Source organism: Pipistrellus kuhlii, unplaced genomic scaffold (assembly GCF_014108245.1).
Source record: "Pipistrellus kuhlii isolate mPipKuh1 unplaced genomic scaffold, mPipKuh1.p scaffold_m20_p_4, whole genome shotgun sequence".
Classification (NCBI taxonomy): Eukaryota; Metazoa; Chordata; class Mammalia; order Chiroptera; family Vespertilionidae; genus Pipistrellus; species Pipistrellus kuhlii.
This window is the reverse complement of record NW_023425540.1, coordinates 46,898,398-46,925,760: the sequence shown is the minus strand read 5'-3', so window position 1 is coordinate 46,925,760 and position 27,363 is coordinate 46,898,398. Positions and strand designations below refer to the sequence as shown.

Below are 27,363 nucleotides of genomic sequence, written 5' to 3'. Positions count from 1 at the left end.
TATTTGTACTGGTATATCTTAGTCCTCTCTCTTCACCTTGTCCCTCTTTATTTCCTTGCTCAGCCTGTAAGAAATAAGATGATTATGAAGACACTAGAGGCCTGATGCACAAAATTCATGCAGGGTGCTCAGCCTTGGCAGCCATGGCAGCTTGCCTCAGCCCTCGCAGCCTCGACTTTGTCTGGAAGGTTGTCCAGAAGGACATCCAGAAGGTCGTTCAGCTGTCCAGTCTACTTAGCATATTACGCTTTTATTATTATAGATGATAGTTAAAATAAAGGTATGAAGATTTTATATCTTTGTCTCTAAACATTTTTATTTTATATATAGAGATATAGATAATTATCTAACAGCCTGTGATATGATAATTGTGTTAATTTAATATAAAATTTATCTCTAGCCCTAGCCAGGTTGGCTCAGTGGATAGATCATCGTTCTGCAGATCAAAGGGCACCAGGTTTGATTCTGATCAAGGGCACATACTTCAGTCACAGGCTCCTCCCTGCCCAGGCCCTGGTCGGGGTACATGCAGGAGGCAATCAATCGATGTGTTTTTCACGTTGATATTTCTGTCTTTCCCTCTCTCTTCTACTCTCTCTAAAAATCAATAGAAAAATATCTTCAGGTGGGGATTAAAAGTAAAATAAAATTTATCTCTAGTTTTCTTATCATCAAAGGAAGAAAAAAAATAGCTAATATCTTTTTCACTTGAAAAGTAAAAGCCTATGCACTCATCTGGAAAGATTCTTTCCTTGCAACAAATACCAAAGAAAGATTCTTTCCTTGCAACAAATACCAAAGAGTACAGCCACTATGGAAAACAGTATGGAGATTCCTAAAAATAGAGTAAATAACCAATTCTTTGTGAAATAATTTGTTAAATGTCTACTTTCCCCATTAGTTTTTCACCATTGAGTGTTTGTTGTTAGCTAAGGTTTAGTCACATATGGCCTTTGTTATATTGAGGTACTTTCCTTCTATACCCATTTTATTGAGTTTTTTAATCAAAATGAATGTTGTATCTTATCAAATCTTTTTCTATATCTATTGATAAAACCACAACTTTTATTCTTTATTTTGTTAATGTGGTATATCATATTGATCAATTTACATATGTTGAACTATCCTTATGTCCCTGACTGTGATGTATTATTTTTTTAATGTGTATTGTTTGACTTACTAGTATTTTGTTTAGGATTTTTGCATCTGTATTCAATAGAGAAATTGGTTTGTAGTTTCCTTTTGTGTGTGTGTGTTATCCTTTCCAGGTTTTGGTATCAAGGTATGTTAGCCTCATAAAATATGTTAGAAATTATTGCCTCTGCAATTATTTTGGAAGAGTTTGAGTATGATAGATATCAAACCTCCTTTGAATATTTGGTAGAATTCACTAATATTTGGGCCAATAATTTTGACAAAGGAGCCAAAAAATATACAATGAAGCAGAAAAAAAAGCCTCTTCAAGAAATGATGCTGGGAAAATTAGAAAGCCACATACAATCTTAAAAGTTTCTGCATAGCAAAAGAAGCCAACAAAACAATAAAGCAACCAACTGAATAAGATGATATTCACAAAAAAAAAGTCTGAAAAGGAGTTAATATCCAAAATATATAAAGAACTCATACAGTTCAACACTAAACAAACAACAATCCAATTTTTTTAAAATATATTTTATTGATTTTTTACAGAGAGGAAGAGAGAGGGATAGAGAGTTTGAAACATCAATGAGAGAGAATCATCAATCAGCTGCCTCTTACACACCCACTACTGGGGATGTGCCCGCAACCAAGGTACATGCCCTTGACCGGAATCGAACCTGGGACCTTTCAGTCCACAGACCGACGCTCTACCACTGAGCCAAACCGGTTTTGGCAACAATCCAATTTTTAAAAATGGGCAGAGGACCTGAATTGACACTTCTCCTAAGAAGTCATACAAATGGCCAACAGATATATGAAAAGATGCTCAACTTCACTAGCTATTAGGGATATGCAATCAAAGCTACAATAAGATACCACCTCACATCTGTTACAATGGCTATTGTCTTATTGACAAGTAATAACAAATGTTAGAGAGGTTACGGAAAAACGGGAAGCCTCGTTCACTGCTGGTGGGAATGTAAACTGGTACAGCCACTATGGAAAACAGTATGGAGATTCCTAAAAATAGAGTTACCATATGATCCAGCAGCCCCTCTTCTGTGTATCTACCCAAAACTTGTGAAAACATTTATTCGCAAAGATATATGCACCCCTATATTCATTGAAGCATTATTCACAGTAACCAAGACGTGGAGACACCCAAAGTGTCCTGTGAGAGAGGACTGTATAAAGAAAACGTGGTACATTAAACAGTGGAATACCAGTCAGCCAGAAGAAAGGATGAAATACTGCCATTTGCACTAATGTGGATGGGCCTTGATAATATTATGCTAAGCAAAGTCAATCAGTCAGAAAAAGCTAAGAACTATATAATTTCACTCACATGTGGGATCTGAAACTCATAGACACCAACAGCAGTATGGTGGTGACCAGAGGAAGGAGGCTGAATATTTGGTGACAGAAAATTATTTGATTGGGTGGTCAGCACAATGCAATATACTGGTCATGTTTCATAGAAATGTACATCTGAACCCTATATAATCTTATTAACCAAAGTCACCCCAGTAAATTGAGAGAGAGAGAGAGAGAGAGAGAGAGAGAGAGAGAGAGAGAGAGAGAAAAGGAAATAGTTTCTAGAATACTTAGTTCCATTAAAATTATTTTCAGTTCTCAAAAATCACCTTTTCTCCTATTTTATCAAAACCCTCTCCCTTTCTCATAAGTTTTACTGCTAAGAAAATAGGATAGACATAAATTGAACAGACTTCATTGTATGAACTCACCGCATGTCTAAAATTGATCCATTTAGGCAACTTCCATGTGTTTGGGATGAACTAGCCCTGTATTATTTTCAGTCCCCATGAAACGTCTATGTTAATCATTCGGCAGTGGGCCTACTCATCAGTATGATGAGGCTTTTAGGAAACTAGTTCACCCTAGAACACAATAGTTTTGAGTCAAAATACTTTTGAGAAGAACACAACTTTATTAGTTTGGACAAAAAACAAACAAACAAACAAAAACACATTCACAAAAAATAACCCTACTTAAATGTGAAAATATATTAGAATTCTAAATAATAAATAGTATTTTATTTCTTTTTACTATACTTTTCCAAAATAAATATGAATAGCACATGAATCTTTCAGATTATTTCTATGGAATAGAAACATCTCTTTTTAGTTAGAGTCTGAGTAACACAAAAGCCACTGATCTCAGTTTTTAACCAAATACCTGGTTAAAATTATGTTTCTTGTATTTCCAGAAGCTTTTAACTTGCAATAAATACCAAATTTTTAATGATCCATATTTTTAATGATAATTTTACCCAGAAGATTAGGTTACTGAGAATAACAGACTTATCTAAAGTTTAGAAGCAAAATGTACAATATCTTGTCACTTTTACTATTTAGGATTTAGCACCAATTTTTTTAAAAAGCATTTAAAGAATGTTTTTAATTATTTTATAATAATTTTTTCCCTCTGGAAAACAACATTTGAAGTAAGTACTTATCTCAAAAAAGTGTTTGTATTTCATTTCTAATTCAGTTCACACTGAGCTCCCATTTCTTCAGAATTCTTAACCAGTCAGTCCACAAATGTTGACTGCATGCCTACTCTGTGCCTGGCACTGTTCTAGGCACTGTTGCAGGCACTGGGATGGTTTCCGGCAACAGACATAGCAAAGTTCCTGCCTGGAAGAAGCTTACCCTGTAGTTAGAGCAGATGGATAGTAAACACATAAGCCCTCCCAAAAAAAAAGGAATAAACATTATTTCAAATGCTAGTAAGGAAAAGTGTTACAACAAACATGTAACAGTGTAATGGATTGTAGAGTGACAGGCAGGACGTAAGGGAGTGGTAATACTCTTTAGCTCATTTTTTCACACTTTGAGGCTGCCTACTCCTGCTATTGCTACTGCTTGCCCTTGATTGAATGTACTTGAAATCGTCATGTTCTCTTTGTCCCACAGATCTGTAATATAATATCACTGACTGAGTTGTTTTCTCCAGAACTGATGGAAATACATCAGTCCAACCACATTCTTTGTTTTCTCCCTCTGTCTGCATTAATAAGTAGTTGTAAATAGTGAAACTTCCCATCTGTTCCCCACCACCACTTACATTCTGTAATATTCTCTAAAGCATGGAAGATCCTGGGCAGCAGAAAAAAAAAATCCACAAGTGTCCACTATATGCATTAAACAGAATATTTGAAGGTGATACCAGGTTTAAAGACTCAAATACTTAAAATGATAGAGTCACTCAACATAGTGAGAAAAGTGAGGAAAATGGATAGATATATGGCAAAGCATTCCATTTCCTATTACTGATGTAACTATGAAGCTGTCCTATAAATTGGTTCAATCCAGTTTCCAGTATATATACATAAATATGCAAATGATAACATTAACTAAAAAAAAAAAAAAAACAAAAAAAAAAAAAAAAAAAAAAAAAAAAAAAAAAAAAAAAAGCTCTTGGAGGGGATGTATCTAGAGAGTGAAGAACACACAAATTCCATATATCTGAAACTAACTACTAATATTTACATGTGGATGGTACTTTAGAATGAATGCATCAAGTACTTTCACATGTATCATCTCATAGGCTCCTCAAAATGAAGATGTGAGTTAGGTGCTATTATTATCTCCATTTTATACATAAAGAAACTGAGACTCAGCCAGAAGATTTGCACAGAATCTTAAAGCAGAAACCAGTTTGGCTCAGTGGATAGAGTATTGGCCTGCGGGCTGAAGGGTCCCGGGTTCAGTTCCGGTCAGGGGCATGTACCTTGGTTGCGGGCACATCCCTAGTGGGGGGATGTGCAGGAGGCGGCTGATCGATGTTTCTCTCTCATTGATGTTTCTAGCTCTCTATCCTTCTCCCTTCCTCTCTCTAAAAAAATCAATAAAATATATTTTTTTAAATAAATCTAGAAAGTTTGAGAACTGGACATCTCTCCCATGGGCTGTATCTGCAAGTCCAGTGTGCTCTCCACTGCACCATAGCTACAAACATGTTTTCAAGAGGAGGCAGACACAAAGAGAAGTCGAGTGATTATAGGAATGTGAATCTGAAGCCATGGCTAGCATGCCAGTGAGAAAGGAAGTAACAGTGTCTTTTAGCAACAGAAGGCTGCTGGCATAAGAACAGAAAAATGAATCTCAGCTTCAGTCAGAAAGCTACTCAGGGGTTTTAAGAATGAAAGTTTCTAAGCAGGAAAGTGGAGAGAAAAGTTTTGCTGTTATCAAGGGAGGGTTTGATTTTTTTTTTTAATGGAGGGTTCTTATGCCGAGAGTATGTTCAAGTAATTCAATGGACAGACAGGCATTAACAGTTCAATAGGTGGTCAAGATAAGTAATACATGTGGGGAAGCATGAGCATGCTAAAAGGAACTGGGACAATGCAATGGAAATACAAAGATATCAAAGAGAGGAAAATGCATTTTATGTGATGTTCTCACAGCTAGGCATTCTAAGGCAGAAAGTACATTTCTGTGATCTGTTAAGAAAGAAGTATAGACACAAGGAGGGAGGGTGTCTCAGGCTGAGGGGGTACAGAAGCCATAACAAATGCCTCCACATCATTCTCCATCACTATGTGGTATAATAGTGCCAGTGCATGGACGTAGAAAGGACCACAGGCTTCACCATAGAGGCCAAGTACTTTGTGAACCAACTCAAATAAAAAAAATACTACATTGTCTCCTTTTACTCTTAGAAAACACTAGGCTCATTGCCTGTTTTTTGTTACTTCATTGTCATATATTTTGTTTAAATGTCATAGAATTTAAATTATTATTATGTGCTCATTAGTTCTGCTGCCTTGGGATGTAATGACTCATATTAGTCGTCTTCATAATAAAAAGGGTTGGTGAATTTTTACTGAACTGTCCTTTTGGGACTATAATTTTTAATATTCTCTGGAAGCTTTGCTAATTCTTTGGCAATAAAGTACTCTTACACTGTCTTTATCATTGATAAGTTCATAAGGAACAGAGCTGGCTGTGTTACCTGTGACTATTGAGTGCCCTTTTGATCTGGTAAGCTCCTTACTTCGGAGAGTTACCAAGGACACATGGATTAATATGTGGCCATCTTGTAAGCAAAGAGGGTGATTTTATAACTTTCCAGCAATAATTTTAGGCTTGTCTTTGCAATCCCCAGTGTGGGCCATGCAGGACGCAGCCAATCAATGATTCTCTCATCATTGATGCTTCTATGTCTTTCTCCCTTCCTCTCTCTGAAATCAATACCAAAAAAAATAAATTTTTATAAGATAAGAACCAAGATTTTTATATAGTTCAGTATATTTCACTGAAGCCTATGCTGCCCTTATCCTTTTGGCTATTCTTTCATGTCAAAAAGAGATGTGAGCTATATAAACATGGAAATGTTGCTTTCCTTGTTAAAACTACTGGAAGCTTAATGTGCTGTGTTGAGAAAAATTGTTCTTTTTAAAAAAAAAAAATACTTGCCTGAAATGGTTAGACAGAAACTTCATGTTTAGGAAATGGCCTATTGATTGACTATCACAGGTTAGGAGCATCGACCTTGAGGCTCTTTTCTCCAATAGGTTTGCATTCATGGTTTATGAAAGATTACTATCAGTAGTCAGCTAAGAGCAAATGCTCATCTTCTTTACTCAGGATACACTCATGGTGATGTTTTAGCAAAAAAAGATAATGATACAGATAGAAAAACAGAATACAGAGATATCTCAGCAGTATCATACTGACTTGTATTGCATTAACTGTTTCCTTATCATATCACTGTGGTATGGGTCATCATTTTTATTTGGTGACATGCTGCTACACTAACTTACGTGTTTAGTGTCCACCTTTAAAAGCATTATTAGAAAACTGTATCTTACAACAAGTTTTCATCTGGCTTAAAAGATGAAATTAATGAGTGAATGAAGAGAAGAAATGAATGCCTACAGAAATTAAGTGGAAAAAAATGCATTAATGTTTGTATGCTTTTTTATCTGTGGCATAATGTTAACCCATCAGTAAGAACAAAACTCTCCAGTTGGGGCTATTCTTTTATTGGGCCATTCATGTGTTCCAATTTTACTCCTCTTTGGTAAACAGGAAGTAATTGTGAACATTCCTAAAACCTTTAAATGATTCAGTCTATAGTTGTGAATGAATATATATATATATATATTTGTGTCCTCTGAGTTACTTCTCCCAACTTTCTCTGGAGTGTTATGTCATGATTTCACACGAAGGATATAAGCAAAAAAAAGTATCTGTTCTCCATAACTGGTTTGCAGTTATCACCTCGATGCAGTGATTAATAATCCTATATAATAAGAGCATAATATGCAAATTGAATGGTGGAACGACCAGTTGCTATAACACACACTGACCCCCACGGGAGCAGATGCTCAATGCAGAAGCTGGATCCTGGTGATCAATGGGAGCACTGCTCAGCCAGAAGCCTTGCTCACAGCTTTCAAGCAGCAGGTGGACATCCCCCGAGGAGTCCCAGGCTGCAAGAGGGCACAGGCTAGGCTGAGGGATGCACCCACTCTCTTCCCCCCTGCCCAGTGCACAAATGTCATGCACCAGGCCTCTAGTCAATTATATTAATTTCTTTTAATTTGTCAATAGGAAGCTCAGCCAAAATTTAGTCTTCATGTGGCAGTTGTACAGGTCTTTTTGTATTATTAATCCTTATGTGTCATTCTTACCTTATCCCTGCCTTTATCCTATTTCTCCATTCCTTTTACCCTTTACCCCTTTTCCTTTTCTTCTCCTATAATGAATATGTTAGTCATCTCAAATGCTTCTTTCATAAAGAATTTGAATAAATAGCTATCAAACAAACAAGCAAAAGTCACTCTGCTACTCTTTTCTTACATACTAAAATATTCACTATTAAATGGTTGTGAAAGTGTATAATTTTTGCCCCCTTTTTTACAATTTTTAAATATTTTTCTAGTAAATAGATTATAGCACTCTATATTATATTATAAAGTACTTTTGTCTTGATACTATAGGCTTTCGTAAATTTACAACTTTTCTTAGGAAAGTTTTTCACAATCCATGTTTCTACTGATAGATATAAATTGTAGGCTCAAAATCATTAAAAGACATCTTATTTTCAGCAGTCACCATCTTTTTTACTGTGCAGATTAACCCTCCACCAATAGGTGCCATTCACCTATAGTGATAACCAAATTACACACACAGATAGATAGATAGATAGATAGATAGATAGACAGACAGACAGATAGATAGATAGGTTATTCTTTGGGAAATAATTCCCATCCATTGTTACTTTAGCAAGACCCAAATAATAATTTCTATTCTGATTTTAAAACACTTGTGGGGAAAGGGCCTTTATGACCCTGTAATTAAATTTAAAATGTTGCTTAGAGCCAGTATACAAAGCCAAAAAAGTATAAATAATACGTACTTGCCAAATTTTGTAGTACATTTTCATCCTGGGGTTTGAGATATTATAATGGATGTAATGGATATAACATGTACTTTACATCCATTATAATATCTCAAACCTCAGGATTTCAGATATTTACAAACCCAGAAATAAATTTAATTTCAGGAAAGAAAATTTAATTTCTTTACAATAATGAAAGTTTCCAGCCTGTGAGTCTTTTGGACAGTTATAGAAAAGCCCATATGGAAAGCTCAATTAGCAATTTGAACTGTCTTTTTAGAGTGAAGTTCGATATGGATACAGTAAGAATAATTAATTATAAATAATTTTTTACTTTCTACTAATTATTTAGCCATATCTGGTTCTGTCCAATTTTTATCATAAGTCAGTCCTTACTGGAATTTATTGTTAATTTAAGTGCTAATGAGTTTTCTCTATCTTGATACTCTAAAATATTATCTAGTATTAATCAGTCCTATCTAATATGGTATCATGTAATTTCTAAATTAATATCTAGTAAGAATTCACATTTACATGAAATTTCTGAATTTGTGTATTAATTTAAAATCAATTCATTTTTTGCCGAAACCGGTTTTGCTCAGTGGATAGAGCATCAGCCTGCGGACTGAAAGGTCCCGGGTTCAATTCTGGTCAAGGGCATGTATCTTGGTTGCAGGCATATCCCCAGTAGGGGATGTGCAAGAGGCAGCTGATCGATGATTCTCTCTCATCGATGTTTCTAACTCTCTATCCCTCTCTCTTCCTCTCTGTAAAAAATCAATAAAATATATTTTAAAAATAAATAGAATCAGTTCATTTTTATCTTGAAGGTATTATTCTATATGTATTAAGGGTATGTGTAAATAAGTTCATAATCTTTTAAGGATTCTTGCCATATAGAAAGCAATTGCATTATAGAATGTTTTTTAAAGTACATTCAGAGAGGAAATGCTTTTGGGGAGAGATCTGGGAATGAAATTCTAATAGTACCAGAGAGCGTGGGAAAGCTCTAGTCTTGGAGGTTGAAGATAACAAAAGTAGTTTATTTTGACGTCACCATAACCAGGATGAAAAGAAATCACAGTCCGAGGAGCATAGCTGACCCTCCAGAAGCTGCCAGTGTTCTTCACCCAGTAACAGGGAGTTCCTGACCAGTGGTCAGCAGGCAGATGTTATCACCTGAAAGCCAGGTTTTCTTCAAGTGCATCATTGAAAATGTAATTTTATGCCAGTTTTTTGTTATTTGTAACTTGCTTTATGTGATATTTTACTCACCTCATTAGTTACTTGTATGAATACATTTGAGGCTATTATTTGTATAATTTAAAGTTTTCTTAAATATATGACTAGAAGAAATAAAATGGTTGACCCACCTGCATGACTAACTTTAGTCTCTGAATCCTCCAGAGCTCAAGCTGATACTTTTTGGGGCAAGATCAGCAGATCTAGACAAGATTGTTCTCAAAATTATTTGCAAAGGCAAAGGAACTAGAATATCTTAAACAATTTTGAGGAAGATTAAAGAGGGAGGAATCAGTCTACCCAATTTTAATACATTACTGGCAAATATACAAAGAACTGGATCACTTATACATTACCGGAAGAACTGTAAAGCGGTTTAATGACATGAAACAATGTGGCAGTTTCTTGGAAAACTAAATATGCGATTAATACACAGCTCAGCAGTTGCATTCTTGGGCATTTATCCCAGAAAAATGAAAATTATTTCACACAAAAAAATTGTACATGAATGTTTATAGCAGCTTTATTTGTAATAGCCAAAAAACTGGAAACAACCCAGCTGCCCTTCAACAGGGGAATAGTTAAATAAACTGTGGTACATCCATATCACAGAATATTACTCAGCAATCAAAAGAAACAACCTCTTGATACACACAAAAACCTAGGAAAACCTCCAGTAAATTGAGCTGAATTTTTTTGAAAGCCAATCTCAAAGATTACTGTATGGTTGCATTTATATGACACTAGAGGCCTGATGCAAAAAATTTGTGCAAGGGGCTCGGCCTTTGCAGCCCCAGCTTCGTCCAGAAAGTTGTTCAGAGGGTCATCCTGAAGGATGTCTGGATAGTCGTTCTGCTGTTTGGTCTAATTAGCATATTAGCTCTTTATTATATAGGATTCTTAAAATGACAAAATTATGGAAATAAAGAACAGATTAGCCCTGGCTGGTTTGGTTCAGTGGATGGAACCTCAGCCTGTGGACTCAAGGGTCCCAGGTTCGATTCCAGTCAAGGTACATGCCCAGGTTGTGGGCTCCGTCCCCAATAGGGGGCATCCAAGGGGCAGCCTGTGATTCTCTCTCATCATTGATGTTTCTGTCTCTCCCTCACCCTTCCTCTCTTAAATCAATAAAAATATATATTTTAAAAACTGCTTTGTGGTTGTGAGGGTTAAGGAAGGGTTTGGAAGTGAATTGACTTTTATAGAGAGAGGAAGGGAGAGGAAGGGGGAGAAAGAGAGGGAAACTTGATGTGAGAGTGAAACATCTATTGGGTGCCTCCTGCACTCCCCCTGCTAGGGATCAAGCACAGAACCTGGGTATGTATCATGACCAGGAATCAAACCTACAGTCTTTTGATGCACAGGATGACACTCCAACCCACTGAGCCATACCAGCCAGGGCTTTAGTAAGGTTTTTACAAGGTGTTACTACCTTCGAGGGAAATTATAGCACAGAAGATCAATCTGTGTTATTTCTTACAACTGAATATAATATGTAATTATCTCAGAATAAAAATTAATTATGAATTAATGAAGCTAAAAATGAATACAAAGTATCAATTTAGAAAAATATGATAAAACTTTATTAAGAGGCATCAGAAATCTATACTAATAAAAGGGTAATATGCTAATTAGACTGAGAGGCCTTCCAGACATCCTTCTGGACAAAGCCATGGTGGCAGGACTGAGGAAGAGGCTGTTAGGGCGATCAGGACTGCAAGGGAGGACAGTTGGGGATGAGTAGGCCAGCAGGGCAGTTGGGGATGAACAAGCTAATGGGGTTTGGTGTGGGGGCAGTTGGGGATGAGCAGGTCGGCAGGCAGAGTGGTTAGGTGCAATCAGGCAGGCAGGCAGGTGAGTGGTTAGGAGTTAGCAGTGCTGGATTTCAAGAGGGATTGGGCCTAAACTGGCAGTAGTATATCCCCAAGGGTGCAGGCCAGGCTGAAGGACACCTCTTCTCCCTGCCCCCCCTCTCCCCGCCCTCAGGAATGAATTTTGTGCACCGGGCCGTTAGTTATCTAAATAAATGGCAGGATATAGCATGTTCATTGATTGGGAGACCCAGTATTGTAAATATATTAGTTGTCCTAAAATTGTCCTATAAGCTTTAGTACAATTTCAAATCATTAAGTGACGGGAAAATCTGTAATGGCTAATTGACAACCTCCTCCTTTCTCCACTTCCTTCTTCCTGTTGCCTACAAAGTAAAGAGCTGTGATTTTGAAAATCTGAGAAAACAATACAAAATATTGTCTTCTGAATACCAATAGCACTTTGCTTTGTAAACTCAAAATTTTTACTTTCATGATCTTTTGTATGCATCTCCATTTCCTTAATTTCAAAATGGAAATGATCATCAAAATAGTGTAAAAGCCATAGAAATTTTCTGTGATTTTATGTTTTGTTATTTTAATAACATTTAATAAGCATCAGTTTTCTCATGTATCCTGTCCCAGACTATTGTTTATACAACAAACATGTATTAAGCCACAATCATGATTTTTGAAATAAAAAGTTTTAAGGGATTACCTCCAAAGGATTTAGAGATAAAGCAAAGTATTTGTAATACATGAAATGACTAGCTAAGCAAAGCAAGTAAATGGTAATCTAATATACACCATATACAAAATACTGAAACATAAAGGAAGGGCTTAGTTGGTATGAAGTAAAAGTGATTTATTAGAGGAAATAAATATTGAAATGGAGCTTAAAGCAATTAGATATTCATCTTCTGAAAACTATTTTCATTTTCAGTGCTTAACCAATTTATAAATATTGACTATATTACAGCAAAATGCCTGTGTAACTTTGGCCTATCACAACCTCTCTAAACTTTATTTTTATCTATGAAATGAAACTGTCATAAGAAATTTTATCTACGGTCCTTCCACATCTTTTTATTTTATATTTGATATGTTTCTGTCTACATCTAAATTTGAACCAGGTCAACCTTTATCTTGTGAGCTCTTGAACAGTTAAAGTTTGACTCCCTGTGAGTTCTCAGTTTTGACACTCTTTAACCCCTTTTGATTCTAAACCATATTTACATTACATTTTAGCAGCTGAAGATACCTAGAAGACACTGTCATTGTTTGTCAGTGCTTATCACCTAGTTGCTAAGGGACTGTGGATCCCCTCATCAGTTCATTGGAGAGGCAAGAAAAACACTCTGCTTCCTTCAGCTTTAATTATAGAGTATCCAACTGCCATTACATGACAATTTTAGAGGAATTTATTGCTTAACTCTGAAAGCCAGCATACACTTTAACGTAAGGTATATTTTATCAGTCTATGTTGAACATGAATCAAGTTTGATCCTTGCCTTCAAAACCTTTACAGTGGTTATGTTATCTCTTGTCTGGCTGGACTTCAGAATCACCAGAATCATAGATGCCCAGTTTCTCAGATTTTAAAAAGGTTTATTCAATGTCAATTGACTGAGCCTGGAAGAATAGGGGATACTTATAGAAGAAGAGTGAAAGGATGAACCCAGAAAAGAAGACTGGAACCAGAGAATGGAGAACTTTAAACCTAATTAATTTCTACTTAATTTGAGAAATTAAGAGATCCATTGGATATTTTTGAGCAAAGAAGAGCTATAAGACAAATTTTACTTTAAAAGTTTCATCTGGTACATAACGTATGAGATAGAGAAGGAGAGACTGAAGACACTGAAATTAGGAGGGTATTTCTGGATTCTAAATGATAGGTCATTAAATCTAGAGTGATAACAGTGGGGCGTGAAAAGGAAGAAGACTGAAAAACTTTGCTGATGTGTGCTTATCAGGATTTGGTAACTGATTGGATCAGGAGGCAGCTAACAAGGGAGGGAAAAGAAGCAAAGATGAATGAGAGGCTTTGAGCTCAAATAAAGAGAATGTTGTGTCCATTCAGAAGGGGGAAAAAAAACAAAAAACAACCTCAATGGAAAAGCCTTCCTGGAAAATAAGCCCACCAGTTAGCTTGGACTGCATGCAGAAATGGAATGCTACATTTAGTCCCTGTCCCATAACCTTCCCACTACAGTCCTCCTAAGGGCTGAGAAACCAGTCATATCAGCTCGTATAACAAGAGCAGAATTGTTGAGGAGAACGCTGTTTCTACTTCAACTCCATTTTTTTTACCCACTACTTTGAAATATTATTGTTCTAGAGGCCTGATGCACGGAAGGCCTTCCTTCCCAGGCTGCTGGCACCTGCTTCCCTCTCGCACCCGGAACCTGGGCTTCCCTCGCAGTCCCGGCTTTTGTTCGGAAGGCCATCCAGTCTAGTTAGCATAGTACACTTTGATTATTATAGATTAAACTCTCACCTCTTACTGAATATCACTATTACTGTATCACTCATTCATTCCGGTAAACTAGCAGTGTGTGGGTTTATATTCTGAAGTGTGTAGTAGAAGAGTGAGCCCCAGAGAACATTGTAGCGGTAGGAGGAGTTGTAAATGCAGTCAGGAAGGGTTAAGTCTATCATCCTAACTTTTTAAAATGCTTGAAACTCTGCAAACAGACCATTGCACTTGGAATATAACTGAAACTTGTCACTATGGCCTGTGAGCCCTCACATGGCTTGGAGGCTGCTCACCTCTCTGAATCATCTAATGGCACTTTCCACTCCACCTGCCATGCTCCAGTCACTCTCACTTTTCCATTTCTCCGCTGTCACAAGCTCTACCTCAGAGCCCCTGCTTTTGTTCTTCCAGATTTCTGCCTGCAGCACTCGCCCCATATGCTCATCTGCCTTCTTGCCATTCAGGTCTCAGGTCACAAGTCTTCTCTAAATTGAGGACTTGAGGACTACCTCCATGTCCCTCCTCCTCATCCTCCTTCTCCTCCTCCTCTTCATCCTCCTCATCATCATCTATTCACATCCCCCTATTGTGTTTTCTTCACCGTGCTTCTGACTCTCCGCCTGCTATCCCTACTAACATGTGCTACAGAACAGACCCATAATATAGCTTGCTCACCACTTTATCTCAGCTCCAGAAATATTACCTGGCATACAGTGAATGCAAGTGTGCATTGTATAAATTAACTAATCACAGGACCTCCGGAAAAAGTATCTGCTCACAAAATAAAGAGTAGAATCCACAATTGAGAGAGGACAACAAAAAATTTAGGTTGAATTAGTAAAGGTTTTATTTTACTTGGAAATAAGGGAAGTGTTTTGTAATTTATTCTTTCCCTCACGTGCTCGTGCTCTCTCTCTCTCTCTCTCTCTCTCTCTCTCTCTCTCTCTCTCTCTCTCTCTCTCACACACACACACACACACACACACACACACACGCACACACGCACACTCACACTCTAGCAGCAATAAGCCACATCTACCTACCGATGAACCAACAGTTCTTTTGTTGTTGTTAATCCTCACCGGAAGTGTTTTTTGTTTTGTTTGGATTTGTTTTTTCATTTATTTTTAGAGAGTGAAAGGGCAAGGGAGAGACAGAGAGAGGGAAACAGTGATGTAAGAGAGACACATCCATTGGTTGCCTCCCACACACTCGCCCTGGCTGGAGATTGAGCCTGAAACCAAGGTACATGCCCTTGACAGGAATCGAACCCAGGACCCTTCAGTCAAAGAGCCGACTCTCTGTCCACTGAGCCAACCCAGCTAGGGCCAGTCCTTTCTGACAGTTTTATTCTAGAATGAGGCCCAATTCAGCTCTTTCCTGATTGTTTGGGAATAATCGGAAACCTGTACTTATGAATTAACTATTGTTTGGTTCTTTGTATTACCTTATTTAGTACTCTGTGCTCTTACAATCCTTTGTAAAAGTTTCTTTTGAAAATGACAAAGGGAAACTGGGAAAAGAGAGCCCAAATTTCAAAGGGAAACAATATCCATGGAGGCCAAGCTTGGGGCAACAGTAAGAGTACTGTGTGAGACAAGAATTAAAACCCAAAAAAGCACTTGTACACCAACTTTCTGGGTTTTATAGGTCATTGAATCAATAAAAATGTGTCCATTTTTTATTAGTTAGGAGATGGTTTATTAGAGGGATCTGCCAGATTCAATGTGAGAGAGATTGATAAGAAGCTGAAGGAAAGGACAGACTGCTCCGAAGCTGCAAATGACCTAAAAGTTTCTACCACTGATTTTATGTTCGTTTCGGCCTACCTGTTATCTCTGGTCAAACTTGATGACTTTCTTTTAGGGTCTCAACACAGTCTCAGCTTGAAAGGGCTTGCAACAGTGGTTAGCAGCGGTAAGGGACTTGCCTGTACCTTACACAAGTAATTTAACAAGACAATACAGCATGTTTCCTGAGCCATGTAAACACCTCACCCCGCTCCATTTGTCACCTGCCCCCAGTGTGGCTGAGTCCACACCAGTGCCTTCTAACTGGGAGAGCCTCCTTTAGCACCCTTCACCGTTCAAATATTGGGAAGTTTGGATTTTTTAACGATGGTCTCCTTAGAAGCTTAGGATTCATTTTACGATGAATTTTAGTAGTTATATTTTAAATCTTTTTAGAAGGCACATTATTTTTCAGTGCTCTGGTATTTCTCTAATTCTTTATAACTTTCTAAAAATAACTGCTGATGTGCTCATAAATTCATTAGCTAATCCCGCTGGGACCCAGTAATGCATATTATAGACCTCTTGATTTTTATATATTAGATTTTCTCAAGAATTCCCTTACCTGTTATTATCAACATAGCTATATTGACAGGGTCTTCATTATTTCCTAATTGCCCATATTTCTTTTTCTTGTTAAAGATCAATTTTTAAAATCAAGCCTTGTCATTTTGAAAATATCATAGACAAGTTATCCTGTTAATGTTTCATATCTTTCTAGGGTTTTTTTTCTCTCTCACCTTTTATCATAGGAAACATAAAATGTATTCATTATCTTTTGCTTTAAAAACTAATTCTATGTGAGGGAATAGGGGAGAGGGACGTCAGTGAGAGGGTAAGGGCACATGCTAGCTTTTCCACCCTGAAATGAAGAAATAAAGATGCTTCACGTTCACAGATGACTTTATAAACAGTTGTATTTCCTATTCTAAGCCATACCCTCAAGTGTAAATTATGGATAGACTATAGAAATTATTCCATGACCTTTTGGTCTAGGACCATGTAAAAATAAGGTGACTAGCAATTATTAGAATAATAAATGGCTGACCAAGGAATTCTTCCATATTATCTCTTTGGCGAGGACTTACCGTATTTTTCGGACCATACGACGCACTTTTTTCCCCCCAGAAGTGGGGGGGAAAAGTCCCTGCGTCTTATGGTCCAAATATAGCCTACACATTTACTTTAAAAAAAAAAGTTTTTTTACTTGCCCGGCTCTGTGTGGTCTCTGTGTGCTTGCCCGGCTCTAAAATGGTTCTAAATGCTGCTGTTTACTTTACAGGGCTGGTTACATGTGTTTATGACTGTGATGTTGGGTTTTAATGCACATAAAATATTTTAGGACACTATTTGCTTCAGAATCTTTTTTTCTTCATTTCCCTTCTCTAAAAACTGGTGCGTCTTATGGTCCGGAGCGTCTTATGGTCCGAAAAATACGGTACTTTTAGACCATCAACCCAATTGTACTAGTAAGCCTCATCTCTAGCAAATCTTATTTGTGTGTGTATCTGTGTGTATAATATCATTTAAAGAACGATCATTTACTTTCCCAGAGAATTCTTCAATTTATTAAAAGATTCATTGAAGAGTAAATAACCTACTTATTCCAATATAAGTACTAAGACCAAGTGAGGAGTGTGGACAAAGCAGACTTGTAAGAAACAAATGGATTGAAGCCATCACAGGAAGTAAGGGGAATAGACCAGACAGAAGATACAGCAATGTTTTCTTCTCTCTTAGCTTGTTCTTTGAGAATTCCACTCTCAGCGCTATTTCCACCCATTTTTCTTTAATCTCTAATGCTATTACATAAATGTAGTCTCCCTCTTTCTCAGTTCCATTATAAGACACTTTTTCTTAAATATATAGTCTTTTGGGAAAACAAATGAAACATTTTAGCAATTTGATCTTTCTTATATGATTTATGGTCTCATCCTTCATACTTAAAGTTCCTAATTCTTTCGACCATTTGTGCTATATTTACGGTTTTGAAAATTGCTGCAGTTCGTGTTTTAAAACAAGTGATAAAGGTAAATATTCAGTGTAATATTTTAATTGGAAGGTCCCCTCTCTCCTACCTTTTGATTATTTCACACTGAACAACATAACATCATTGACAAACAGTATTTTTAGAAGAAACATTAAGAGAAATAAAAGACATGTTCTTGTCTGTATAAACATAAAAGAGATAGACTAGGGTTCAGATTATAAGGAATATTAATCTCTAATGTGATTTTTAAAAAAGGAATTAACTATTCATTTTTATTTAAGCTGACCCTTGATCATCTAAATACCTTCTATTAGAAGCATTATGCATTGCTTTTACTATTCTGAAATAAAATCTAGAAATAACATAGCCCATCTACTATTGTAATATACTAGTTAACATATAAAGAGAATAAAAGAAAGGAAACAAAAAAAATAATGTGCATATCAATATTTAAAGTGCTCAGAAAAATCTACATGAGAAGACATAATATGGAAGTCAGATACTTGGGCCAGTGTACAGCATCACCACGAATTTGACAGCTACTAAGGCAGGTGTGTTTGTTGGCAACTCAGGTGCAGTGAACAGTGATGCCATGGGTGATGATATTTTCTCATGTGGTAAACCTCTCTTGGTAATATTCTGAACAACATAACATACAAAATCCCTTCAGTACATGATATTTGGATTCCTGGGAAGTTCTGTGTATGTTAAAATCTGCCAAAAATACTTTGAGATTGTTTATTAAACAGATCTAAATTCTGAGCCCATCTAATTATAAATAAGTTTTTCAGCTACATGTACATATAGCTGGTGGAATATTTAAAATGCATGTATGGTGCAGAACAATTCATAGTGCTGTACTGTCCTGCAAACTGCAGGTTGTCCACCACTCCAGGCCTTCTCCCAATAAGTGCTAATGGCTCCTTCCAATCATCTTGACCACCAGAAACATCACTGCAAATTTCCAAAATGCCCCAGAGGGCACTACTGTGCCCATTGAAAACCACTGATTGAAACTGAGCAAAGCACTTTTTCATAATAAAGCACTAAGGTCCTGTACATTTTCTAGTAATACTGATTTGATTTTATGGATTGGGAGACTAAAGATCAAGCCTCCCAATCCAAAGGGTTAAAAAACCATTCCATGAGAACACGGCAGGCATTTAAATATGAGAAAACCCTTTGTTCCCTACATTCCCTACATCTCTGTATTAAGAAAGTGGTGTTTGGTCCAACTGGCATGGCTCAGTGGTTGAGCATTGTCCTATGAACCAGGAGATCACAGTTTAACTCCCAGTCAGGGCACATGACCGGGCTACAGACTCACTTGAACCCTAGTGTGAGGAGTGCAGGAAGCAGCAAGTCAATTATTCTCTCTCATCATTGATGTTTCTATAACATCAGTGATTCCTTTCCTTCTTCTCTGGAATCAATAAAAATATATTTTAAAAAGAAAAGGAGCCGAAACCAGTTTGGCTCAGTGGATAGAGTGTCAGCCTGTGGACTGAAAGGTCCCATGTTCAATTCCTGTCAAGGGCATGTACCTTGGTTGCGGGCACATCCCCAGTAGGGGGTGGGCAGGAGGCAGCTGATCGATGTTTCTCTCTCATCAATGATTCTAACTATCTCTCTCCCTTCCTCTCTGTAAAAAATCAATAAAATATATTTTTAAAAAAGGAAATGGTGGTTGGAAAAGTGGATCGATTCCCAATCCCTAAAAAGAGGAGCTTTTGATCAGGGTAAAGCTGTGGTAGAGGAAACACCAGGCCCTGACTATCAAACTATGTCTGTCTCCTTTAAATAGCATGGTTAATGCTAAATGGACTAGTTTTCCATGTTACTTACACATAGTTGCAGCTTATTAATAAATGGCTGCTTTTTTTATTGCCCTAAACTTTTCTCTTTTTTATCCTTTTATGAATAGATAATTTAATGGCTTAGTGTTGCAATCCTAATGGGATAATTTCCTCTTAAGTGTTGTATGCTTTAAATACTAGAAAGCTGCTCTTGGAAGTTTCCATTCTAGGTAGGGAGATATGGGGGAGATAAGAGGTCAACTGAATGTTCTCTCCTAGGGCCAGCTCCCACAGCTAAGCATAACCAATGGACGAAAAACTCTGGGGAGGGAGGGCATGTATGGGAGGGGGGGGGGGCAATGGTAAGATATGTACACATATAATACCTTAATTAAAAAAATGAAAAAATAAAATAAAATGAAAATGATGACATTTCCTATAAAAAAAAAAAAAGCAAGTTTCCATTCTCTAAGCATTGCCATATAAATTTGTAAATATTTTCATTGAACTTTGGTCCTTAATTTTTTAACTGGTCTTAAAACACGTTCTTGAAATGTGTATATGCAGTTCCAGATGGACACACATTTACCTAACATAGAAATGCTGTTTTTAAATTATTAAAAATCTACTTTCAAAAACTTCAAAAAGAAAGCCATTGTTTCTATAAAATATTCCTTCATTTAGGGAGAATTCTCCCTCCCCCACGCCATTCTCTGTAATTCAGTTTCTAACCCACCTTGCTTATTACTTTTATTCTCCGCAATTTCCCTTCCTCTGACAGAGTACACATTCTCATTATTTATACTCTTAAATTACAAGAGTCAATGTCGAAAGCCAGTGCAGATACTTGGTTATCTCAGGGACTTTGGTCTTTTCAGCCAAGGACTAATCAAGCAGAGAGTAATCATAAGCTAAAACTAAAAAGCCTTTGTAGTGATTTTATCACCAGGGAAATTTGTTCATCCTTCAGAAAGATTGTCACTAGAAAAGAAAAAAATAAATAAAGGAGTTAAAATTGCTTCAGACCATTGACTCCGCAGGTCCCTCTAGATTCATATATTGAATTGGTTTTCAGGGGGTGGGAGGAATTATGAGAAGAGCTCCCTGAGATAGCTTACAAATTGATCCTAGTCTTGGTAACACTAGTAAGTGTAAGTGTGATCACTATGGAGGAAATGCCAAATGAGCCTGGAAGCATGGGAAATGAGAAGGAAAAGAGACAATTAACACCTTTTTTTTTTTTTTTCTTACTGTGTTTGGGGATAGCCATGAAGTATGCATCTGAGAATAGACTTTCAAAAAGAAGAAATACAATTGGTTTTAAAATATTTTATCATCATTATAAGTGCAATTAGTAGTTATTGTTGAATGAAACTAGAGATGCAAGCACTATAGAAATAGGGATAGGTATTTCATAAACCTTCCCAGGAACTAGGCCCCCTTCTAGATATACCCACAAAATATTATTTAAAGTTGATATTTCTGACCATGTGTAGAACTGCTCAGTTGGGTTCAGAAAATACAAATGCCTCCAAATTCAAAATTATAATTATAAATATCTGGATGTTACATATACTTTAAAGAACTTGACATTTTACACACCTATTGATGCAGACAGGCATACTTGTACTTTCTTTCCCCAAGAATTATGTTAAGACTTGTCAAAATCCAGTCAGTCACTTTAGGATTTGCCAGGATATGCCTAACATGAGTAAGCACATAGAAAAATGACTTTTTTTTTTTGTCTGAATACAGTAGTATTGGGAGATATTTCTCAAGGATATGGCTTCAATACTGGATCCTCGTTTCAAATGCTGGCTTATAAGGTGGATCTGCAAAGAAGAGGACAGAGAGCATCCTTGTGAGGGAACCTATAGAGAGAGGGGTTCTCTCCTAGGGCCAGCTCCCACAGCTAAGTCACATGCACAGATTGTAGCTTTCTGCTCTCTGGTCAACCGAAGCCATAGCATCCTTATTGTTGTAACTCTGAGATTGTGATACTGTCACAAAACTGTTGCTAGGCAACAAATGTGGTTACCAGGTCTCAGCAAATAGCTGAAGGGGAAAGCAAAGTGTTGCACCATTGTAGAGTAACCATAGCAATGACCTACTATTACAGACTAAAGAATTATCATTAACAATGTTAAAGTATCAGACAGAGGCCCTGAATCTGGAGACTTCCAGGCAGTATCTCTCTGCATAATTGAGTGATCTAGGAAGAGATTTCAGCTGTCTTAAAGCTACTCATTCATTATTTCTATGGGAGAGTCTTACTATTAATATTATTTTTTTTATTTAAAAATTGTTCAGTTGTGAATCTACTGGTGAAATGATAGGAACTATCACAAGGAGTCAAAAACAGATTAATGACCTCACCTGTTATGTCTACATCTGTTATTGTTTGCTTGTTAAACTATAGGTAGATTTGACTTGAAGACTATTGTACGTTACTATTAAATTGAAGCCACAGAGAGAAGCTGGAATAAAATAAAATAACCCCATAAGTTGACAAGCGTGTGTTTTGTAAGTTGGATTTCTCCTGAAAAAAATAGGAGATCTAGATACTCTCTTACTAGTTATTGCCTTGAAACATTATTTTTCATAGCTTTTCAAAAACTGCCCCCTTTAAAAAAAAAAAAAAGTAGCCTTCTAGGACACTTCTAGGCAAAGGGTCTTTTGCATCTGGTCCTGCATGAAGCATCCCACACAATTTGGTCTAGTGACCTCGCTGAGGCAAGCCTGACAGCACGCTTTGCCGGAGAGGCAGGAAAAATCCGATTTGATTTTTTCTCCTGGAAAGCAGGGAAACCTGGGTGCCCTGGGGTGGGTGCCGAAGCCGGAGTTCACGCCCAGGGGAAACCAATCCCCGCGCGCGGAGCCCGGCGAAGAGGGTGTTTGGAGGCCGGAGAGGGAGTGGCCCTCCCGCCGCGGGCGCCTCCATGGGCCCCGCGGGACCGAGCCCCGGGGCGCCTGGCCGCGCCTCGGGCGGCCCGCGGGGGAGTCCGGGCCGCGCCCCGCGCCGGGGGCACTGCGGGGCCGAGGCCGGAGGCGCAGGAGGTCTGGGATCGCCGCCTCGGGCGCCGCCCGGGGAGGAACGGACTCTGCAGACGCCAGCCCCCCTCCGAGCCCGGGCCGAGCGGACCCGCAGGTAAAGGTGCGGGCTGGAGGGGCCGCGCCGCGGGGCTGGGCCTGGGGAGGGGGGACGGGGGTTCGGGCTGGGCTCCGGGCGGAGGACGCGCAGCCCGCGCCTCGGCTCAGAGCGAGGCCCCTCGTAACCGAGTCTGTGTGTTTTTTGTAGGCACGGACCGTCACGAGCTCACTTCCTGGAAGAGCCTCCCGTCCATTTTCAAATTCTTCGCCGAAGCCTCGGAGGCCAGGAGCAGCTCCCAGAAGCCGGCGCTGGCGCGGCGCTCGCACCGCATCAAGCACGAGGAGCTGTGAGCGCGGCGGCGGGCGGACTCCCGGCCCCTCATTAGATGGTTTTCTTCCCAGAGCACGGGGTCGCGATATATGCATCTAAATAGCGTTTTGCATTATTTCTAGATGAGTGCAACTGTCAAAGCAATATGGGTTCACCGGCCGCGCTTCCTGCGGGCCGCGCCGGGCTCCGCGCCGCCGTCCGCGCGCAGATTGCGGCTGACAGCGCCCGCCCCGCGCCGCTAATTGCCGGCCCGGCCGCGGCCGCGGGCGCCGGCGTCTGCGCGGTCCTCCCACCCGCTGCTGCGCAGCCGCCGCTCCCTCCCCGCCCCGGCCAGCCCCCCTTAATCACGTTTATTATTTTTTTTTTCCTCTCTCCTAGCAAAAGCAAACTTTTATTCTACACTTCAAACTTCCCTTTTCAGTAGGTTTTTCACTGAGGGCGTCTTATGCCTCCCCTCCCCCCCCCTCACACCCAGAAAAGCCAAATTTAAATTCAGAGCATGAATGCCATGATGTACTGTATGTAGTTTGGGGGAGCGCAAATTGTCCTCTCCCTAACGATCTATTTTCATTTCCAGACCAGAAGAAACACTTTGCATTAAAAAAAAAATCTATGAAATTCTGAATGCACATTACCGCTGAAAATCTTTGCCAGTTGAATATGACTTTTTTTACACAAGTCTCTAATTTCACAAGAGATCATTTAAACCAAAACATAAGGAGGAACAAGTCTTTTAAGTGTATCTGTGAAGGCCCCCTTTTCAATGGGATTTCCAACTTTGTCATTAGAATTGACTTTACTTTTTAAAAATGTATATATATTGAGTGGCATTGTAATTTAGATAGCATACTTAAGTTTTGCTTTTTTTAAATCTTAATGCGGATAAAGTTTGTTTTTGTTGTTAATCCTAACTAGTATGATCTATTCTGATCTTTCATGGAGTTAGACCCTTTTAGGGACAGAATTTTTACCGTAGTCAGGAAAATGTACCTGTGCATTCTTGAGCCTTTCCTTCTGGAAGGCTAAGTGGGCTAAAATGACTCTTAGTTTTCTGCTCCAAGAGAAAGGGAAAGACCTGATGTGAAAGAGTTTCTCCTCTCAACCCAGTGATACAACTTTTAGCAGTCCACTTCCTCTGAAGGGTTTTGCCCTACAGTTTCAACTATTAACTATTTTAATCCAGCTAAGATCTGGCCAACACTGTGAAATATAAGAGGTAAAATAATATTTTGCTGACTTTTACATTCAAATATTAAATCTTAACACTATCATTTTAATTACATGAAGAATTTAATTACCCAGTGAGGAACTGTTTCTAATAGATGAAGATCTGAATTTAATCTTCATTTGTTTGTGAAGTATATGCAACAATATGACTGCCTTACATGAGGACATGATAAAATGTACCCAAATACTTACAATTGTCCGCCTCCTCAGAAAAAAAAAACAATTTAAAATAACCACCTCATGAATAAAATTATTTTATATTATGAACTGATTTCAGCAACATTTTAAAATTGATAACATCTTTTTTTGGTATACAAGTATAATTATTAGTTCCTATAGTTTTAAGAATGGCAAATTAAAGTGATATTTTTCAGTGATCATATATGCATATATTTTGCATGTTAGTTTAGCAGAAACAAATAGGAAAAATCAAAACATCATATTATCCAGCTTCTGGATAACTTAAAATGTGTAACCCCAACAATGGCAAGCCCTTTGGTCTGCAGTCTTTTCTAGGTCAGAAGTAATGGTGAACTGTATGAAAGAGTGGTAATTCCCATTGAGAGGATTTGAGAATTGATGTAGATTGAATCTATTTTTCAAAGTGTTATAAATTGTGTTTTCAAAACATGAAAATATTCATGGGAAACTAATTCTGTTGTCTTTTTTTTTTAAATCAGCACTTATGCAATGCTAAATTTGTGATGCTTCTGCAGCTGAATTAGAGCAAAGTAAATATGCTCAGCTTATAAAACAAATCATTCCTGTTTCTTAGATTTTCTCACCTCTCTTCTTAAAACCGTTACTTTTAACTAGAGTAAATCACTGTTAAATTGCCTTTAATAGTTTAAAACTACTGGGTTGTTAGGCCTTATTTAACTATCCATAGAGCTGTTTGCAATCTTAAGCTGTGTAAATGTAGTTTCTACCTGTGAATCTGAGCTGTGGCCACCAGAAGAGAGCTAAGCAAACTATCCCAGACCTCCAACTGAGAACTGAGAAGGTTCTTTGCGATGTAGGCTTTTTTAACCTGTTGACTGTGGGTCTGTTGGTGTAAATGTAACAATACCTTCACCTCCATTTTCCTGGAGTAAAGATGATCAGTTGGTAGCAGTTCTTCTGCTTGGAGGTGACAAGTGTTAATATTTCTGTTCTGATCTCCCCAGTTTGGTTTCTTTAGACAGGGTTTGTTTTGGAGAGGTTTAAGTTAAAATGTGGATTTTCTTTTTAATTATATACTCGGTTCTTAGAGCAAGTGGAATGGGGAGCAGAGTTGTTGATAAATCTGAGATTCAAAATCATCCTGTTAAAACTTAAAAAGCTAGATATTGCAATGCTTTGGAGCTTTCTAAAGGTACCTAACCAGGCAGCCATTAAAAGTTTTTATGATATTTGAAGGGGGCAGGGGGAGTCTACTTGTAATAATTGTTCTTTTATCAAGTTTCCACCTTGTGCTTCAACCTGGATTACATTATTGTGTATACCGAAAGTAAAGCACAGGAGTTTCCTATATATTATATATTTCTGTTTGTTTGCCATTTTAAAATAAAAACAATTTTCCCAATAAGCAGTGGTGTTATTCTTGTTCAAAAGTTCATTTATTCATGTACAGATGTTAATAAAAGCAGAAACTTGCATGATGGGATACCATTCATCAATATTTTAATCCTTATAGCTGCTTAGTATTACTATTATTGTTGCTGCAATGTAATTTCCTAACTCTGGTTGAGTCACTATTTGGCTTGGACCTTTCACAAAGCTACCATTTTTTAATACATTTGTTTTTCAGTATCTAAAATATCTCCTTAGCTACAAGGAAATTTGAACCCATTTGTTAAACTATCATTTTATAAAATACACCTCAGTATACAGTAAACAACTATGTTTTCCAAAAGGAGTCTGGCGAGATTAAATTGTTTCCAAATCCCAATATAAATCCCTGAAAATACCTTATTTATATTTATTTTACAGCTTTTCCTTTTTCAAAACCTATAACTCCTTTGAGAAAGTTGGGTGACAAAATATGTTAACTGTATTATCAGTGCTAATAAATTAGTAGGGTTTTTTTTTTTTTCATGTTTCTTGGATTATCTGAGTTTCAATCCAAACATGTGTGCCTCCTCAGCATAATCATTGTCTGTAACTGTAAATTGGCAGGTTCATTCTGGTGTCTGTAATCCTGATTCATTAAGAAATACTATTTTACAGAAAGTCTAAAATTTTCTCCAAAACTTTCCCTATGCCGCTGTAGAGAAAAAAAAAAAAGTCTTTAAATGTGAGATATTCTCATCTTTGAAATATGGGTGGCCAGAAAAGGGAGGGATAATGGTGGTGGTTATTTTATGATTACTTATCAGGGGCTGTAATAATATAAAATAAAAGACTCCAGGAGGTACTCCCTTTCAAAAATTGAATACTTACCTTCCTTCCTTGTATGGAGTGACCGAGTGGGAGTCTCTTGAATTGTTCGTCTTCCTTTTATCTAATATTCTATTAATCTCCAAAAAGATCAGTTTGAGTCTGGGAAAGGGTTTTTAATCAACACTTCACAGAGCTTAAAGCTACCCTACCTAAAGTGTCAGCTTTGTTAGACGGTTTTAGATTTAAAGCATTGCAACTGTCATGCACTGTACTAAAAGTAAAGAATGTACACCAAGTGGAAGATGTTGAAAAGAGGGAAATAGCACAAAGTCGATTAAGGGAGATTCAAGAATAGAAGTAACCATCAAAGCATTCCAGCACTTATCTCGAAATCTATGTAGGGTTATAAAAAAGAAAAGCAACAATGATAGTTTTAAACCTCACACTTAGGAGGGATGAATGTTGATTTAATTGATTCATTTGGATCGATGTTTTTAAAGTTTCACATCACTGATCTTTCATGTAGTGATGTCTTTAGCAGTCAGTGGTCTGACATGAGCCTTCTCAGATTTCATCAGTGGGACTCTCCATGACATCTGAAATTATGCAACAGCCTATACGATGGTAACTTTGGAATTGGGAGACCTCAATGCCAAAGAGCATGGTTAGATTGAAGAACTCCTCTTGTTAATTCTTAGCACAAAGGTTTTAGAGGAGTAGTAATTGTAAATGAGC

At 37.7% G+C, this 27,363-nt stretch overlaps 1 protein-coding gene across 3 annotated transcripts in view; it reads left to right on the top strand.

The window, feature by feature from the left end:
• FAM172A (family with sequence similarity 172 member A) overlaps window positions 1-24,936 on the top strand; it is a 338,830-nt gene extending 313,894 nt beyond the window's left edge. For all 3 annotated transcript variants that reach the window (XM_036408793.2, XM_036408791.2, XM_036408787.2), the window contains one exon: window positions 22,918-24,936. In XM_036408793.2, the coding sequence (XP_036264686.1) occupies window positions 22,918-23,060 (143 nt within the window). In that variant the 3' untranslated portion in view covers window positions 23,061-24,936. The remainder of the gene's footprint in view (window positions 1-22,917) is intronic.
• The last annotated feature ends 2,427 nt before the right edge of the window (window positions 24,937-27,363 follow it).